Here is a 14,650-nt window from a genome sequence, read left to right as displayed (position 1 = left end):
TAGATTAGAAATAGAATTTACAGGCAGAATTTTATTTTTATAGTCAATGTCTTTTCTGACCTACATAAAAACTTACTATATTGTTTCTTAAATGCATTGACTGATCTCTTTAGTGATTAGTCAAGCACTAATGTAGGCATCAAAGACATATAAAGTCTCAGTGCCCAGCAAAACCCTCAGAAGAGAAGCATCTCTTTGGAGCAAAGACCAGCATGTTCATGTTGAGCGTCACAGATGTTGAAGCAGTGGCAAAGGGAGAAGTGGGTTAGGCATTTCTGGAGCTTTCTTCTGTAGAAATATTCACAGAAGGAATGTGAGAATAGCCCATGGAAAACGCTACTAGTGTTTTTTCCAGCTTTTTGCAGCACATCATTCAACCCAGATAAGTAGGCCCATAGGGGATATTTTTGGTTTAATCATTGTTTGCTTACTGTTGTTTGATTTCTAGTGTTCAGAAGGAGTACCTGGGTGTAATTCTGTGACCACTTAGATATGACAATTTGTTAATATTTAACATCTTTCTGCAATTGCAACATCTTTTGCATTGGTCTTAAGCAGGATAAATGGAAGGAGGCAAAACCAGTTGTTTGTTTGGTTTGGGGTTTTGGGGTTTTGTTTTGTTTGTTTTGGTTTTTGGGTTTTTTTTAAATGTGTTTGTGGCCGACAGCTACTTGATTTTAAGCTGTTGATAAAAAGATGAAAGCAACTGCAATATGGAGTGGATAATTAAGTACACTTTAACTGTACAACTTCAGTGCACAAGTTCCTGATGCATATTTTCAAATTGCACTTGAAAAATAGACTACTTCAAACCACTTCAGGGTGATTTTAATAGAACAAGAAATATTTCATATAGTCATTAAATGTAGTGGTCAAATATAGTAATAATCAACTGTATTATAAGAAAATAAGAATATATATCTCCTGTGCTTTTTTGGTCAAAACTAATTTGTAAAACTAAGTTATGGAGTTTTTTCAATTCCATGGAGCATTATCTGTTGGGTTGATGCATTTCCTTCAGTTTGATTACATTAATTAGGCAAAAAACATATGAGATGGCAAGAGGTTCCATCTTTTTCCCTCTGTCAGTTTAATTTTCTTTATCTTGAGAGCTCAAAATAAGATCCACTTTCAGATTGACTGCCTGCTTTCTTTGTAATAGAAATTTTCTTTCTTTTTTCTTTCTTTTTTCTTTTTTTTTTTATTACTTGCTGTACCAGGTATTTAGCTCTTGTGATTGCAGAAAGGACAGAGTGACAGCAGGAGTGCTTAATTAATTTTACTTCAGGAATTGATAACTGAGTGATTTTAGGTGAACTGAAAAATGCCAGGTGGCATTAGGAATAAACATGAGATGACACAGCTGCTGATTTAATTGACAAGAGGGTGGGACTAGCATCTGTTATTGCTCTTGCATTTTTCTCCAGCTATTTTAGGAAATGGTTTGCTGTTTGTCAAAGTTTTAGACGAAATGACAGTGTAGAGACTATAAATGAATTTGGATTGTGAACCATTTAAATCTCAGTTTATGCGGTTCAGGAATTGCATGTCATAGATGTTCTGCAGGAGAGGGGATGTGGCTTCAGCTGTGTGAACTGTGGCATCTCCTAGAGTCTCTCCTCTGGGGATCCATTGAATATTTTCTAGTTTCACTGGTTACAGGATTGGATAGAGAATGCCTCCTTGATCACCTATCCATTTAGCTCGCACTACTTTCTGACTTGGTGCCATTTTTTTGACTTCTATTTATATTCTTGAGTGCCTCTTGAGGTAACAGAAAACTATCAGTAGCTTCCTGATATCATCAGTTAGCAAGGCTTCAAGAACTTCTATTATGTTGCAATGGAATTAACTGAATTTTTGTGCTACAAAGCATCTTCTAATCTTTTAATGGCATTCCTAGCTTATTTAATTTTTCTACCAACTTGTATCATATCCAGGTTTGAGTGAACTGCTCAGCATAATTGATTTGATAATTCAGCCATATTCTTGTAGGTGGAATTTACATGCCTTGTATGTGTACACTTATTTTTTTTTTTTCTTCTATACTTGTCATACATTAGTTTTCAGGTAAAGGGAATAATGAAACAACTAATTTATCTTGAGTATTTACTTTTGCTGCCAAATAGTAGTAAATGCAATTGGTAAGCTATTTGCTAGATTGAAAGAAGATCAAATAATTAATTTATTTCCCATGACAATATAAGGGCGTTCACTGTGGGTACACACTTGTTGGAAATCGAAGATAAATTTCTAGATAGGCTAAAGTTTCATTGAAATCTTTACTTTCTCCTTGCTGTAGTTTGATATACTCCTTTTTATCTCCCTTAATTTTTATCCTCATCATATTCATGACTGACAGCTTTTACTTTTAATTCCTTACTTATTTTACTTATTTCCTTATTTCTTTATTTTAAAAAACAAGGAGCTCAATATGAGTTGGACCTTTCATCTCAGTAAAATGCTTAAACAGCTTACATACAATTTTATCTAACAGTATTAATTTATCATGACAATTTTTAATATAATTCAGTAGCTAAATTAATGAACAAGTGTAGAATAGTAATTTCAAGAGCTGTGTGTGCTTTACTTTTTCTGCTACAGAAGTGCAAAAGTACTGTCGGTAGAATTTTTTTCTTAATTACATCACTGAAGTATTTCAACATGTTTGTGTGTGTTCTCTGCCATGATCATCATTAGTCTTGTTTAACATATTTTAAACTTATATAATATTTGTTTAGTGTTGCCATTTTTCCTTTAGACTCTAAGTGGATTTCAAGCAATGTACTTCCTGTGGGATTTAGTTCCCAGATGAAGGTATCATTGAAGGTACATGCTTTATCATGAACAGAAAACAATCCCTTGCAGTATGTTGCATCAGCTTTTTTCTTCCTCCACTGATAAACAAGTATGTTGTTAATAACAACTTAGAACTCTATATTACATAAGGTTGGTGTTTACATCTGTATTTTCTAGTCTTAGAAAAGATACGTACATAAGCTCAGACTCCTTTTAGCTTTATTGCTTTGGCTCTCTTTAACTTACCTTCTGCTTGAAGTACCAAAACATTCTATGGATGTAACTGATAGGAGATAATTTTGCATTAGTATTTTGTCATTTCAGTGTCTGTTAATTGTGTTTTTAATAAGGATGCTTCTTAGTCTTGAATGAGGAAATAGTTTTAAACAACCACGAGTATACTCCAGTAGAGGAGTATACGTCTGGAAACAGGTGAGGAGAGATACTAGTGGAAACTGGTAGTTTGCCTTGTTCAGGCAGAGTTGCTGTTGTGAACTGGGACTCGGCCCATCCTCTTTGTGTGTCTTTCTACAAAACATTGTATGCTTGCAAACTGAACCCTCAAAACCACCTTTTCTGAGACTGTAGTAGCTGAGTGTCTTACCAGGTGTTTTGAGTGAGCTCACGAAGATATTTCTCTCACTTACTGTCTGATCAGGTGTATGTAAATTACCGCTACAGGAGAAGTTAGCTTTGTGTGGCATGACATTCAGTATCAAATACATGTATGTCATTTTCTGTTACTACTTCATATTTTTCTTACCCTTTTTTTTTTTAACCTATTTTTCTTACCATTTTTCTAGCCATAAAAATGAAATGTTTACACACTGAATGTGTGAAATGTTTACACATTGAAATCTGTGTGTATTATCCTAACAGGTTACAGAACAGCTTTGTCTTTAGTGTTCACAGCTTTAAAGACCCAATCACATAAGGAAATCCAGGGTTTTAATTCTTAAATAAATGACCTTACAAGTCAGTCACTCATCATCTTGAATTGTTTCTCAGACCTGTAATAACTGACACAAATCTAAGCTTTTCAATAGATTCAGTACATAGAACAAAACTCATAATGTTTATTACCTTCTCCTGTTATAACTAAGTTCTAACTCTTGGGTGTTTTTGTTTGTTTTGTTGAGTACCTGTTTAATTTGGAACAATTAGTGATAAGGGTGTGATTATTTCATGGAATGTCACTTCAGGCTTTTAAATGGTAGTCCATTATAGTCAAAGGGTCAGTGGGAGTTTTTGCTATTAACTGTGTACTATCAAGTTGAACTGTGTGTAGCTCCATCCTTTTACAAATTCAAAGCAAGCTATGCATGTGATGTAGTTAGCCTTGCAGAATAATGCAAGGACAAGAGGAGAGAAAATACTGCATTGCTGTTCAATTGTTTTTTCTGTTCAGTTTTTTTCTTCTTTAGGCTTTTTAGAGGTAGCTGGAGATGAGGGAACTATCTCTTCCTATTGTAAATAATGCTGGGGTGAGAGTGCCCAAGGTAAACTAATTATTCAAGTGATGTAAACCCAGTAAAATTATTTTATGCCACATGTTTTCCTAGTGGTAATGTGCATAAAGAGAAAAACAACTGTTTTCTTTGTACTTTTTTTTTTTTTTTAATAGGTTGATACTGAGGTTTTGGTATTATTCGTAACATTAAAGCATAGTTTCTTAGGAGGTACCTGTAGTGAAACCTATGCTAATGAAATAAGTACAGCAAAAAACAATGCTCAGAGAAGAAAGGCAATTCTAGTCTGCTTAAAAATTCCCCTTAATAGACTTTCAAATTTTTCAGTTACTTTGGAATGACTTAAGATGTTCATTAAGTTTAATTAATGTTAAGCACATTAAATTTCTATTCCTTCAGTGCAAAATACATGATATTTGAAAGGAAATAAGTCCTTGTTAATGGGTTTGCTTAATTAATACTTAGGAAAAATATGTGAAAATTAAATGTTAAATTGTACCAAAAAAAGCATGTATTTGAAGTATTTTAATATTACATTACTTTCTCTTTAATTTTAAATACTGAATATGACTAACGACCCTTGCTAATTAAAAGTAAATAAATCTAAAATATATGTTATATTCTCAATTGATTTTTCTCTTTACCAATGATAACATAAATAATTAGTAAAATCATACCTTTGTGTAGTGTGATAAATCTCAAATGGTACATCTTATTGGTTTTGGATGAACTGCAACTGATATTTGAGTTATTAATGTTTCAACAGAGGGCACTCACGTGCTTTGAGGTAACACTATGTCACTATTTTTCAAAGTGGTTAAAGTAAACTGGAGCTGAAGAGAAATTTTGTGGATTAAAATGTGGAAATGTAATTTGATAATGCACGAGAAAGTCATGAATGTTTTAATTTTACGTTTCTCCCAATTATATACATTTCCATTGATTTTTTTTGGATATTTTACAGTACATTGAGACAGTACATTCAGTTTACCTTGTCCTGATTCTAATATGTGCCTTATTGTGACTTTCTGGCTGAGTTGCTATTAGTCTGTTAAGATTGAATAATTGTAATAATTAATTGTCATTAATTGTCATTGCCAGCTAAAAAGCCAGTAGAAGAATCAGAAGAAAAGAAAACGGTGCAGACGAAGAAAAAAACTAAAGAACTAAGAATTTTGGATTCAAAAGCCGCACAAAATCTATGTAAGTTATGTGAAGTGCACTAGGTGACTGTGTAAGGAGCATGTGTGCACGTGGCTGTTCTTACATGTTCCTTTTTCTTTACACATGCAATATTATTTTTCTAAAAACTATTTAATGTGAACATGTTTGAGTTCCAAAGTGGTTTACATATGTACTATTTTTATTCACTGTACAACTCGGAAAAAACTTAAAGTAAGATGGAAAATAGTGTAGACTTACATCTTGCTAACAAAAAGTGGATTCTTTCATTACTGCTTTAGACTGGAAGTATAATTCAATGGTAAATAATTGTACAGGGAAGGCACAGTGCTGGTAGATTTTGTGAGTTGGGATTGAGAGGCTGTTCCTAATGGTTCTTTCCGGTTAAAGAAGTAGAGCTTGATGGGGGTCAGACTTTTAAAGAGAAAAATATCATTAAATAGGTTAAATTAGGTGCAAATACTGTAAATTGTAAGGAAAACTTAAAAAAAACCTACTCTTTTTTTATTTTTTAAACTTTTTAACTCTAATTATGTAGGGAAATTAATCATTGAGAGATTTAGATTTTTATATTTGAATTAGAAATACCATAAAATGTCACTAGTCCAGCTGTGTGTATGACAAATGAATTGTGTAAAGCTAGATCTATATGTTGATTATGAACATATTTTTTTTTAAGTAGAAAATGAACTATGACACAAGTTATAGAAAATTTCAAGTTTTGCAAGTTGAAGGTGCAGCACTTTAAATAAAGAGCATGTTAATCCATCTGTATTAGGAATTTGGATTTTGTTGAATGGAGTGCTACTGAGATGTTATAACATCCTGAGATCCAATTGCTTTGAGAATTCCATCTTTGAAGGATATACAATACATTGTCTCTTACCTTACACTAAAGAGTAGAGTTTCTATGCCCAGCTCTTCGTTATCCTTTGGCACACAGTTTTTTCTAGAATGGCATGTAAATATTCTTCAGCCAACTGCAGATGCATTACAGCTGTTCATATATGGTTATGAAAGTAAAAAATAGTTCTTAGACTAGTAAGGCAGATGTTGCCATTCATAAAAATAGGACTTCATTGGTAGAGATAAGTAACACTGCTAGTGAGTAGGTGAGGCCGATTAAACAGTTTCATTTTAGAAGTGTTGTCACAGTTTAATTTCTTAGACCATGGAAATCATGCAATACTATACCTCACCTATTCTTTATTTTATATCAAAAAGGTCTTAATTGTGAATCATCTTAATTTGGATCAAGGTGTGATTTTTCAGATGTTAGAAATTGTTTGCCTTCTTACATCAAATTTTTTTGATTCTTAATTACTTATTACTGAATTTCAGCTATATTTTTGGGTTCTTTCCGTGTGGATTATAACGAAATAAAAGATGCTATCTTAGAGGTTAATGAAGAGAAGCTGAATGAGTCCTTAATTCAGGTATGTTAAACTATCTCTGCTTTTGTTCATAGCTTGTTTCCATGTAAAAATGCTTTGAAAGTATCGGAATTCTAGGTATAAGAATTGTGTATAGTTTCCTGGACATCAGCCACAAGTGTATAGGATGTGTTTACTGCTTTATTTCACCTCTACTTTTGAATATGGTCATATGTAGCAGTAAAACTGTTTTTAAAAGATGATGTTAACCAAAATGGTTTTGAATCTCTTACTGGTACTTGTGTTGAATTGGTTTATTTTAATCGTACACAAAACCAGCTTCTAGCTAACATACTGAGCCTCAACTTTTTATCCTTCTCCGTCTCACGTTTGCACTCTTCTCCTATTCCCTCCAAGGCTTTTCTAACTTAATTTTTTCTTTCTTTCTTTGATGTAACTGTGTAATTCATGGCTTTCTCAAGGTCTTAACATAATTGTTAAAAATAAAATTACTATGTGAAATGTATGGTTTAAGTAGAATGAGTTTTTTTTAATCTTATATCTGCAGTGGTTTTTTTTGTCACCAAGATCCACCTGCATTTCTGGAGTTTTGTTTTCTTGAGGGTTGCTGTTTTCTTGTAGAGCTCAAACTGTTGGACTCAACAGCACTACATATTGTTACATTTTCTTATAGTGCCATATTCTGAGATTTATACTACCTTAACTAATGTGTTTGCATGTACATTGATGGGAAACTCTTTTCAGTCTGACTTTATTTTGTATGTTTCACTATGGTGTCCTGCTTCAGGCCATGTTATATGAACTTGATTAGCATTTCTAATATGTATTTACATAGCTAAATGTACTGTCTTTGACCACTGTGTATGTCATGTCATAAAAAGTTTATTCACATGATATGTAGTATTTGGAAATAAGAAGTCCCAAGTTTCTGTTTATTCATAAGAGCTATCAGATCATTTGACTGAGAAACTTTTAGAATTAGTAAAATAAAAAATGAACGGGGGGAAAAATCTCCCACCTTGAATACGTCAAATGCAGAATAATTTCATAATGGTATAGTTACCTTTACAACATATAATGGGGATATTTTGAGATCTAAATTAATAGAAATAAGAAATAGAAATAAGTATAATGTCACGATCTTACATGATAATTGTAAAATCCTGGAAGCTAATGTTGTAGTGGTTGCTTGTGGAGAATAGGAATTGTGTGCTCAACACTATGACGTAGCTGTATGGTGAGAAGCTAAGGCCTCACTAAGTCCCAACCACTTGCCCAGGCCTACTTGTCAGGGCTGGGGGGGGGGACATGGATTGCCAGCTTCTGACCTACTTAAAGAAAAAGAAATAGAGAAGGCCTTCAAGCTGCACAAGTACTGTTCAACAGTAGCTGAAATAATGGTGTGTTATCAACACTGTTTTTGTCACAAGTCAAAACAGCACCATATGGCTGCTACGAGGAAAATTAATGTAATCCCAGCCAGATCTAGTACACCATAAAAAAAGGCAAATGTGATTGCAAGGTGTATCAGGTCAAGTATTTTCAGTAGAGAGGGTAATTATTATGCTTTTTAATAATGCACTTTGAAGACCTTATCTAAAATACTCAGTATGTTTCTCAAAAATGAATTTAAAACAGAGAAGCTGAACTTAAAAACTACTTAAGATGATTGAGCAATGGAGAAACAGTCTACAGAAGGAAGCTAGAAAAGATTGCCTTGATTAGATTAGCAATACAAATAGCTGAGAGAAGATATGACTACATTATAACTATATAGGAAGAAGAGTGATATGCATAAGCATTGAAGAGAAAAATGGAACTGCATAAGTAAAAGGCAAAGTTAACACCAGAATAAATGTATTTGAGTTCAGCATAGAATCCTAGAATGGTAAGGATTGGAAGGGACCTTTAGAGATCATGTATTCCAACCCCCCCCCGCAGAAGCATCAATGAAGCTATCTAGAAACTCAGCTATAATCTTCAAAAAACTGAGGATTTGGAGATTGGTCCATTTCTGAAGGGAATGGTATGCCAAAACTACATCTAATAGCACAAAGATGTAGCTGATAACCCAGAAGAAGTTCCTTCTGTGTTTCTGAAGATTTCCTTACAAATGTATTGGGGTAAATGGACTATATACTCTATTTCATATTTAGTCTATTCTGGTTTATTTTTATTCTAATCTTCCTAGTGAGTTAAGTAATTTACCAGTTTAACAGTTTTCAGTGCTACTTATTGGAAAAATTTTACAAAGCACACCTTGCTCTCATTCATTCTTATCAAAACTTTTACTTTATAAAAATGCACATATACGACCTGCTTTGTTCTAAGTATCAAAGTGGTGAAAGCTAAATGGATATAGCATAACAACATATAGGAAACTGTTTTTTCAGTTATGCTTCTCAAGTCCTCATTTATTTCTTCTTTTCAAACTTATGTTTTAATACTTGGTAAAATTTGTTGCATTAATCAGTTGGAGTGCGTGGCAGTTACATACTGTTATTAACTCTTCCTTGAGGAAAACATGGGGAAAAATGATTCTCAGTTTTCTCTTTGAGAGAATAAGTTCTGTTAAACATACGCTGGTGAAATACAGTGTTTAACAGAACTCAGGGCATTGTGACAGCGAGTGGTGAGTGATAGTTTTGCTCTCTTAGGTCAACCTCAGATTTCTACTTTTCATGTTTATATAAGCCATCTTTATTTACCCTTTTTATTGAAACCCACAACATTGTGAATGCATTATGAAACTGTTTCCTAAAGTACTGAAAAGGATTTGAGTATGGGATCACTTAATGCTTTAGCTTCATTTCAACTATTCTATGCAATTAATGTAAGTGGACATATATAAATGTATATGTCTCTATTGAGTTTCAGTGCTAGTAAAGTCAAACCGTCTGTCTTAGATGCTGAGGGTAAAATGAGTTGATCTGTTAGCTCTAGACTATGAAGGACTGTGGAAGAGGAAAAGAAAGGATCAAGGATACTAACAGATTTTGGTTGTGTAGCCAATAAAATAAAAAGGCCATCAGTTTCAGTAGTAGGTATCTGTGTTTCTGCATTGATGGCAAAAATAATGTTTTACAGTATTTATTAGTGTATAATGAGACATACAGTCTGGCAATAGTGAGTTTTGTACTTAATAAGAATAGGTTAAAAAAATATATGTTAGTTCATATTCAGCATTAAATAATCAATGAGCAAGAATCTTTTTACAGTCTTATTTTTTTGCAGTAGAAATTTGTGGGACATGGTTTTGGTTTAATAGGAAAGGAATCATGCTTAGGTTGAAAAGCAAGGTCATAGCTTAATTGTATGACATCGGGGTGAATCTGATGCTTATCTCTGTAAAGTATATTGAGCTCTGCTTGCTGAGACATTCAGTAGCTTCTCAATGTAAGTGGAAAAAAATCTTTCTATTACAGGAATGTTTTGTATGAGGCTGCTTATTATCTTTTTGTTCATTTGTTTTTTATTATGATGCCCGAATGTTTTATTCATTCGGCTTGGAGAATTAAGTTAGCTATCATTTGATAATTTGACAAATTATACTGAAGCCTTTCTGAAATTTATAACTTAATGCCTATTTCATCAAGATTGGTATGTTCTGAAAATAAGCCATCTGTACCTCTAATAGTACAGATTTTCTTCAATTAAGATTTTTGTATCTGGAAAAGTACATGCTTCTGTAGTGCTGGTTACTTTGATTTTGAAACGCACATAAATTTTTTCATATCAGAATCTTCTTGTGACCTAAACCTCAACAGACTCTCTCAGTTCTCTGAGAGTGTAAGTGTGCATCTCTCTTCTACTTTAATCATATCTTAAAGGGCACACACACCAATGCATCTTTTCCGAGGGGAGGAGAACTTATGTGCTAATGTAACTATATGTTAATGTGCTAAACTAAGTTTAAGGGACATGTTCTGAAATATTTAACTTCTGTGATTAGTATCATAGAATCATAGAATGGTGGGGATTGGAAGGGAACTTTAGAGATCTAGTCCAACTCCCTTACAGAAGCAGCAAAAAATATCAAGAGAGTTAATTTTCTTTAGCAGTAAAGTATTACCTTATCTTTGCTAAAATCTCTATCATAAAGAAAATCTTATAGGGTGGCAGTTCCATTGATATTTCATTGGAAGTAAATTTCTAAACCTGAAGTTTTTTCTACCATTTACTTACACAAGTTTGCGAATGGCATCATAAAATAAGAGCTTCTTGTTGAGAAACATGGACTTACCCCTTTTCTCTTGACTGTCTCAGGATTCTGTTGGGCACACTTGCCTCCAGGCTACTACAGTGTTTTGGATCCCATATCTAGATCCAAAATATCCCATTATTTTTGTTTCTTAACTTTTTCTATCATAAGTTTGTAATACAAATAAAGGTTGTTTAGTGTAGATTGGAAAAGAAGTAAAGGACCCCCTTTGTGTATGAACAACCCTAGTGTAATCATATCAGCTAATAATATTTTAATACACCTTATTTTTTTCATCTTAAGATTTATTAACTCTTTTAAATAATAAGGCTTATTGACTCTAGCTTGCTCATGTAAATGTATACTTTTTTATGTAGAATCGCATTATTGTTTTGTTTTCAAGTACTGTGTATGTCAAATTTTAATACAATCAAAACTTCAACTGAATATCTCTTAAAACAAAGCCTTAGTATATTTTTTAAACAAGCTTAGCGTATCCATAATTTGAGACGTTAAGATAAAACAATCCTACCATTTTCTTTGAAGATATGGATGAAATTTCAAGCAAATTCTACTTTTTGCTGTGCTGCATATTTGACATCCAGAAGTTCTGTACAATTTGGACACGTTGCTCTTTTTTAATGTAAGATGCTTTTAAGTGAAGTATGTGCACAGCTGTTTTAAATGTCCAAAGATATTTGTCGTTTTAGGTAGTTATGTCTTGCTTTATAGAGACTGGTTATTTCTTAACATTTAATAAGCAAGATGCAATCATGAGGGAAAAAAAGATTGTAGATAGAATATAATTCTTTGTGGTCTGACAGCATCAAGGAGTTTTTTTCTAACTTTTTAGTACTGAGAAGACATTCTTCAAATTAGAGTTTGTAACAGAGATGCTGATATCTGTATTAAATAATTACTGGTTTGATTTGATGTTTATATAGTGTTAAACCTGCGTAAATAAAACAAGCTTCCTGTAATTTCCTCCTGCAATTCCATGTTGTGATATTTTAAGCATGTTATTTTAAGATCCCAACTAGTTTAATATAACAAATTTACTATAATGCCTTGTTTGTTTTAGAACCTAGTGAAGAATCTTCCTGAGCAGAAAGAACTCAATGCCTTAGCCGAATTAAAGGATGAATATAATGATCTTGCTGAGCCAGAACAATTTGGAGTTGTGGTAGGTATTAGTGTAATAATTAACTGGAGAGTTCTGTTTTGTCAAATAGATTAAAAAGAGAAAAAGAAAAAAAGTTTAAAATATTTTGGTTAATGTTTTTGCAAGTCCTGCAGTATGAAAAAGTTACCATCTATTTATTGATCAGTAGTAAAGTAAAAGTCTTTACAAATGTTTTGTACTTTTCTGGAAAGAATTACGGTGTGCAACAGGCATTTTTGTGCCTGACCAAATCTTTTGTCTGATTGTCATGTCTTGTATGCAAATCTTGTAAGTCTATTAGACAAGTATGGATAACAATCTGTGTTCAAGTAGTTAATATTCCCAGAGTTTGTAAAAGAACATTAACTCAATGACGTTGACAACTTAATTAAATTTATGCTAATGTATCAAAAACTGTAAACAGCTGAAAGTATTAATAGGCACGTATTTCATGTCATGTATTACCCTTTACTTTTTAAAAAAAATCATCTGTGTATATTTATAGATTTTATGAGTACATGTACATATATAAATGTATATATACTCACATGTCAAATACATTTTATACACATAAATATATGTATATCAAATGCATATATATGTGTATGTATAAACACATAGAAACCTGCAAAGCTGCTCCAGAAGAGGTGTGGATCCATATTGGAACTGAAATTGGAGATTGTATTCTGTTGCTTTTACAATTGAACAGTCACTACATGGGACAAATCCAGCTCTTTATTTTACTAGTCCTTTTTTGCTATGTGTCAAATTAATTTCAGAGTTTGCATTAATAATACTCTTGATGTTAGAAAAAAATATGTTTAGGAATAGAAGATGACAGAACAACTGTCTTAAAATGCATATTCTTACTTGGATGTAAATTTAGTTCTGTTAATTATTAAAAGATGTTAATTGGATAATCACCATGACCATCAAAAAAAAGCAAATTTCATTATCTGTTTAAAAAAACATACTTAGTGAAAGATTAACTTCTTAGAAGAGACCGATCTTCTTAATATTCAACTGAATTTCATTACGTCCCTCCTCTATTGCTCTCCCGGTGACAAAGAACAAGTTGAGAGCTATGCATCACCTCAGTAAGAGTCTAAAAATTGAAAGTGTAATTTTTTTAGTTCAGTCAGACTGGAGCGTAGCTGTTTGTGTTTGTGCTAGTATCAGCACACACTTGAGAGATTGTACCATTTCTGAAGAAAGAAAAACAGAGAAGCTTAGTTTTAGGAAATTGGCAAATACTGATGTTCAGAAGTAACTTCAGTGGAGATGTAAGGAATTGTTTACTGCATGTATCTTCAGACGCATCTTTGGTTCTTGTTAACTGATAGAGCTGGCTTTCATTTCCTTTGTTGGGAGGAAGGATTTTGACAGTGTGCGTTTATTCCCAGTGGGTTTGGAATTGACAAGTTAAATGGTTTGATGGCATAGAGCATGCTCTTATTCTTAATTTGTTGCTTCACTGAATATTTTTGCAGGCAAAGTGTATGGTTTGGTGAGAAATGTCTGTAGGGAGGTACAGATTCCTGGAAGAACAAGATGGGTGGTTAATACACACAGAAATATACATTATTGGTTTTCAGTATAAGCTATTTTGCTTAAATAAGCTTTTAGGTTTTCATGTTCTGATTTGATGTTTTGTATTTTGTAGATGAGTTCAGTGAAAATGTTGCGGTCACGTCTCAATGGGATCCTTTTCAAGCTTATGTTTGAAGAGCACATAAACAATATCAAACCTGACATTATGGCGGTTACGCTGGCTTGTGAAGAGCTAAAGAAGAGTGAAAGCTTCAGTAAGCTTTTAGAATTAGTGCTGTTACTTGGAAATTACATGAACTCCGGCTCCAGAAATGCACAGTCTCTTGGTTTTAACATCAGCTTTCTTTGCAAGGTAAGATGAAACTATAAAACTTGTAAGTGTAGATTTAGGAAACTTGGGAGACATAAGAAACACCCTGAACAGGAAAAGGTATTCAATCAATGTAATTTACTGACTGCACCTCTGTTTTTAGTAATGGACAGACACATAGAGAGTAAGCATTTTGAGGCTTGTGCCCTGCTATAGCTGTCTTTCTTGGTGATTTAAGGCAGTTTAATTGTAAGTCTCCTCTGAGTGTACATGTGGAACAACTTTTTTTGATCTGAATTTGTTCAACCGTCATCTTGTCAATAGCATATAGAGCTTTGAATGTGTTAAATAGCTCTAGCTACTTGTCTGTCTTCTCATTTTCTGCCCACCTATCCCTCAAACAGTGTCACAGAAGTATTTGGGATTAAAGATGAACATTGTTAACCTAAGTTTAAATTCAATTGTGATAGCAAAATACGGGATACAAGAAGCACTTGAGAGTTTATAGCAGTCAGAATTTAATGTGCAGTGCTTTCTTGTTTATATGGTAAAATGTGTGTAATTGATCTGAACTTTACTGTC

The 14,650-nt window shown here is 33.0% G+C and overlaps 1 protein-coding gene across 7 annotated transcripts in view; it reads left to right on the top strand.

Moving 5' to 3' along the window:
* The window catches only part of DIAPH2 (diaphanous related formin 2), a 195,117-nt gene that overhangs the window by 60,698 nt on the left and 119,769 nt on the right, over positions 1 to 14,650 (top strand). For all 7 annotated transcript variants that reach the window (XM_062006303.1, XM_062006302.1, XM_062006299.1 and 4 more), the window contains 4 exons: positions 5,370 to 5,471; positions 6,792 to 6,886; positions 12,127 to 12,228; positions 13,871 to 14,110. In XM_062006303.1, the coding sequence (XP_061862287.1) occupies positions 5,370 to 5,471; positions 6,792 to 6,886; positions 12,127 to 12,228; positions 13,871 to 14,110 (539 nt within the window). The remainder of the gene's footprint in view (positions 1 to 5,369; positions 5,472 to 6,791; positions 6,887 to 12,126; positions 12,229 to 13,870; positions 14,111 to 14,650) is intronic.

The sequence above is a fragment of the Colius striatus genome, chromosome 13, assembly GCF_028858725.1.
Source record: "Colius striatus isolate bColStr4 chromosome 13, bColStr4.1.hap1, whole genome shotgun sequence".
NCBI lineage: Eukaryota > Metazoa > Chordata > Aves > Coliiformes > Coliidae > Colius > Colius striatus.
The sequence above is the reverse complement of the archived record's forward strand: the minus strand, read 5'-3'. Positions and strand labels throughout refer to the sequence as shown.